The following is a 4919-nucleotide window of genomic DNA, read 5'->3' as shown; positions in this document are numbered from 1 at the left end:
GGGGGGGGGAGGCGGAGATCCTTAATTGAATAATAAAATTTAATAAAAAAAATATTCCTTTGTAAGATGAAAAAAAAAAGTTAGATATAAAATGAGGGATGCAGCGCTGTACTTATGGCAAGATTCCAGGGCATATAAAGACACAGAGAAGAAATATGCCAAAACATAAATAGTCTATGGATGGGTATAGTTCAGACAACTTATTCTCTTCTTCATATTTCCCTTTTCAAATTTTTCCACAGTAAGCATTTGTTACCCCAAATAACAGCCAAAAAAAAAAAATTACCTGGTTCTAAACTACGAACTTCGACAGAAAGTTTGGAAGGAGGGATATCTTCGGCGGCCACCAGCCAATCACTAGTCCTCATCCGTTTATACTCCACCTTGAAGGCTGTGATGGGTGAGCCACCATTTGCCCGGGGAATCCAAGTGACATAGACGGAGGTCTCTGACGCTGTAGAGATAGTAGGCCGATCCGGCGCCTCTGGGACTGAAAATTGAACATTCATTTCACCATCACCATGGTGTCAGAGACAGGAATAACCTACAAATACTATGAGAGATAAAGCCCAAGCCCTGTGTTAAAGGTCCCTCACCAACTTTTTGTCATAGCTAATAATTTACAGCCTGTTTCCCTGTCCTGTTTAGAAGCTAATAAAAATGTACAGGAAACTGGAAGGAAGGAAAGTCAAATGATTACAGATATAATAAATAACTCACAAAGAAAGAGCTAATGAACATGATAGGTTCTGCCATTCTATTGTAGAATGATGACTAAAGCCAGGTGCAAGCAATTATTTAATTTTGGTTATGGTATATGAACAATTCTCATAAATGTTTTCTTATTTGAAACGTTTTCAGAATTCCGTAAAAGAAACCCCAGAACCTATTGATGGTTACAGTAACTGTGACTCTTACCCTCCTTGAATACACCTCAAGCCTTCAGGAATTGCTGCTCTGAAACAGTCTGTCAGCGCATGCACAGATAGACCAGGACAAAACCAACACTGGCATGGTAACGAGGGAAGGAGAGGATGTGAGGGAGACAGAAGCAGTGCACTAACAGAGAAAACTGGGCCAGAGAGCTCATGCACAACGGCTTGCTGTGGGCACGACCACAAGACACAGGTTAGGACTAGACCTTGTGGCAGATGGAAACATCGGGAGTGAGGTCCCCAGCATTTCAACCAAGGGCCTAACTTCCCTTGCTGAACAAGCAAGCCGGTGGTTGTAACTGGCTTCCTTCGTGACTCCTACAAGAATGGCCCGCAAAAATAGTTACACCGAACCCCATTAAACTGCCATTCTGCTTTCACATCAGCCGCCTGTGAATCCTGTGGACATCTGGCTTTCAAGGCCAGTGGGTCCTCTGGAGTGCTGGTAGTAAGTTGCTAAAGCTGGACACGGAAGGCTGCCCTGGGCCACGGTATTGGGGCAGCCACTAAAGAAGCCTTATCTTTCTGAGTCCATGCTTCTCAAGCAACTTGTTACAACTCAGCATGGACTCAACCCTCATTTCTAAGGCATACGAAGGAAGTCACACTGAACATGGCACGTGTATGCAGAAAACCAGGGTGTTTTACACAACAGATGGCTTGCGGGATAAACAGACGGAGGCATTGGCAGGCAACTGCGGGCAGTACTTACTGTATTCCTTTCCAGTAGAAAGCAATGGAAAGAAGCAGAAGGAGCAGAAGTGTTAATGCAGCTCTTTACTGAAAACCAAGCGACTTTCTCAGGGTGACTGCGCAAGGTTCAAACTCACCAAGTGCCACAGGTCAGACAGGAAGGAGAGCCACTGGGGAGAGCATGTCTACAGGGAAGCACACACTGTCCCTTTCACACAGCAGCCCCACTGGCTAGCACACAGAAACCTCAGAGCCTGTTACCTCGTCTGAAGAGCTCACAAGCTCCCCTCCTCACGAAGCAGTTATACACAACAAACGAATCGTATTTCAGTTTGGTTTGGAGGACTCCAAACTCAGAAGCTTCATCTACAACCCTTTGAAATGGTTCCTTGTGTCCATTCCCACACTTCCTCCCTCTCATTCAGCAGATTCCATTACTCTGACCTCGGCTCTACCCTTCCTCCCTCTTCTTCATCCCGTGGTGTCATCTTCCTACTTCTCTAGGTGTGTCTTTTGCATTTCTTCCTCTTTAAAATCCTTTAGGGCTTTTTTTTTTTGAAGGGGCAGCATGAATGTAGTCCCCCTACTACCACAAATTATAAAGTTTCTAGGATTTGGGGGACTCATAGGAGTCAACATACCCCAAGTATAGTAAAAGAACCTTGCCCTGAGGAAACCACTTCATGATTCTGGAATCTCCATTGTCAGGCTAAGTACGAGGACTCCTCATAGCTCCCAAGAAAAGATTACATTTTTAAATAATGTCTTACTACAGTTTATTCATTTGTGTGTGTATGTATGTATGTATTGTGGATAGAGAGGCATATGGTACAGCACATGTGTGGAGGGACAGAGGACAATTTGCACAACCCATTTCTCGTCTTCTTTCACTGTGTGTGTCCCAGAGGTCAAACTTGGGCTGTCAGGCAATAAGTGTCCTTACCCACCGGTATCCTAAAACACCTACCTGCTTCCTTACACTACTGTCGTCCCTGACAGCAATAAGCCACACTAACTGAACACAACATGTCATCTGCCCATCTGCATAAGCTACCTTGGCCTGTCTTTCTCCTTCATCTGAGCATCATTCTTGTCTCCTGAGGCTCAGCTCAAGTTGCCAAGCAGCCGTGTGAACCACCATGTGCCCTCCTTTGTATCGAGGCGAGTTGCATACTCTCCTGAGGTTCCAAATCACCAGGAGTATAAGCACGGGCGGAATGGACAAACTGGCTGTGACTGGTGTGCCTGTGTATATCCATTCTACTCCTATAAGCTGAGCTATCTCTTCATTTTCTAGCAGTCAGTTTACTGGTGTGTGTGTGTGCTCTGATGTCTGTATCACCCACTAGGCTTTAAATCCTTGAAAGCAAGGATTATTTTATCTCTGCTGTACTGGCAGTCAGTAACGTCTACATGTTGGGTTAAGTAAACAGTAAAATATTCACCTATGAGGTGCAGTCTTAACACTTATAAAGTTGATATTCACATAATTAGTATGCTTAACGTAACTGAAAAGTAGCTCTGAAGTGAAAGTCCTTGGATAAGTAAGGTTTGACTTCAGGCCTAAACAAGCACACACACACACACACACACACACACACACACACACACACGTGCCCAAATACACACACATGTACATTACACACACACACAGTAGCTATGCAGGGTAGAACATAACCTAAATAACAAATGTCCCGTTCTATCCTACCTCCCCAAGTGAAAAAGGACACTGACATTATAAACAAACAAGATGAAGATTCTTTACCTCCGCTATACCTAGAGGAATCCGTAAGCACAACTCCGAAATTGCTGCTGGAAGCCTCTGAAATAGCAGGACGCTTAGGGATGCCCACAGGTAGAGAGGATGCCTGGCTGTTTTTTGACGATGTCATTTTTTCTGTAAAGTATTTTTTAAGGAAACAATAAGCCAATAAGAATATATATATATATATAAAGTCAAAACAAAAATTATTATGAAACATAACCAGCTATAAAGATATCTGTGTCTCTGTCTAAACACAAAACCTCCCTTTTACTTAGCTCATGTCAACAACTGGGGCAAAATTGTTTTGTCTTTCTCTAGTATCATTAAAAGAAAGCTTAAATGTCTTTCTTCATGGTACTACTTGAATTGACACGTGGAAGAAACAACTGTGATGTTTGGCTTTGATGTAAGCATGCCACAAGGTAGAGTCATCAGAGAAGGGAGCCTTGAGTGAAGAACTGCTCTGCTGTCCTCACCGGTGTGGAAGACCCACCCCAGGCCTTCCGGTAGCAGACCAGATCTGCTCGCTCGGCTTCCCTTCGCAGCTGAGTAGACTCAACCAGCTGCTGCTACTGCTTACTCCAGTGTTTCGGGTCTCATTGCTGACTGAGGACAAACGCTTTCCCAGAACCTTCCAGGTTCTACCAGACTGGGACTGCTGAGACCGCAATCCTCCTGGCTGAGAAAGTACCAGGTTGTTAGCTCTCCAGTGAGAGTCAGCACTGTGAGGCTGCTCCAACTGCTGAGCCACTGGGCCTCCAGGACCAAGAACCACCCGAGATTCTCAGCCCGAGAGACACTGGTGTTACCACTTAATGTGTGCTAGTTTTAAAAAGTCTATGTCATGTCTATGTCCTTCTTTGTCTATGTATGTCTCTGCCTATGTCTATGTGATTGTGTATATGTCCATGTCTGTCTGTCTGTCTATGTATGTGTATGTCTGTTTATCTAAGCATGTCTATGTCCATCTTTACCTATGTTTGTCTAGTGTATGTATATATCTATGTCTATGAACTTGTACTGGTTCTGTTCTAGAGAACCTTGACTAATACAACAACATGAGAAAGAAGCCATATAGGGACTTGAACCAAGGTTCTGATTCGACCATTTTCCTTTTTGTTGCATGTATTCATTCCAAAATAATATTTATAATTAAGGAGCTTCTGTTGTTTTTCCACAGAAAAAGGCCACACTGACTTTTAATGTTTCAACAAGTAAAAGTGAAATTGGGTTTTTGATTTTTTTTAGTTTTTAAACTAGCTATTCAGTGGTTATAGGCCAGACTATAAATAACTAGGACCGAGTGGTGAAAACTAACTGAAGATTCATTTAAAATGGGAAGTACCCAACAGTGACTAAACAAAAGTCCTTTCCCAAAGGCACTGTTTGCGTCCTTCCCAATCCTCAGAAGCCATTTCCCTTATAGCACTGTTGTGCAGTATTTGTTAACTATGGAAAGACGTGTGGTGGAGTATTTGTTAACTATGGAAAGACGTGTTGTGGAGTATTTGTTAACTATGGAAAGA

At 43.2% G+C, this 4919-nt stretch overlaps 1 protein-coding gene and 1 non-coding gene across 2 annotated transcripts in view; both read right to left on the bottom strand.

The window, feature by feature from the left end:
• The window catches only part of Cdon (cell adhesion associated, oncogene regulated), an 88534-nt gene that overhangs the window by 32574 nt on the left and 51041 nt on the right, over nt 1-4919 (bottom strand). The window contains exons 11-12 of the mRNA XM_005347024.3: nt 3394-3525; nt 287-490 (exon numbers count right to left, since the gene is read on the bottom strand). Of these exons, the coding sequence (XP_005347081.1) occupies nt 287-490; nt 3394-3525 (336 nt within the window). The remainder of the gene's footprint in view (nt 1-286; nt 491-3393; nt 3526-4919) is intronic.
• On the bottom strand, nt 2186-2345 carry LOC113456148. The gene has a single exon (XR_003377012.1). It is a non-coding gene; the product is annotated as a U1 spliceosomal RNA (small nuclear RNA).

This window comes from Microtus ochrogaster, chromosome 5, assembly GCF_000317375.1.
Source record: "Microtus ochrogaster isolate Prairie Vole_2 chromosome 5, MicOch1.0, whole genome shotgun sequence".
Lineage (NCBI taxonomy): Eukaryota > Metazoa > Chordata > Mammalia > Rodentia > Cricetidae > Microtus > Microtus ochrogaster.
This window is presented reverse-complemented; position numbering and strand designations above follow the sequence as displayed.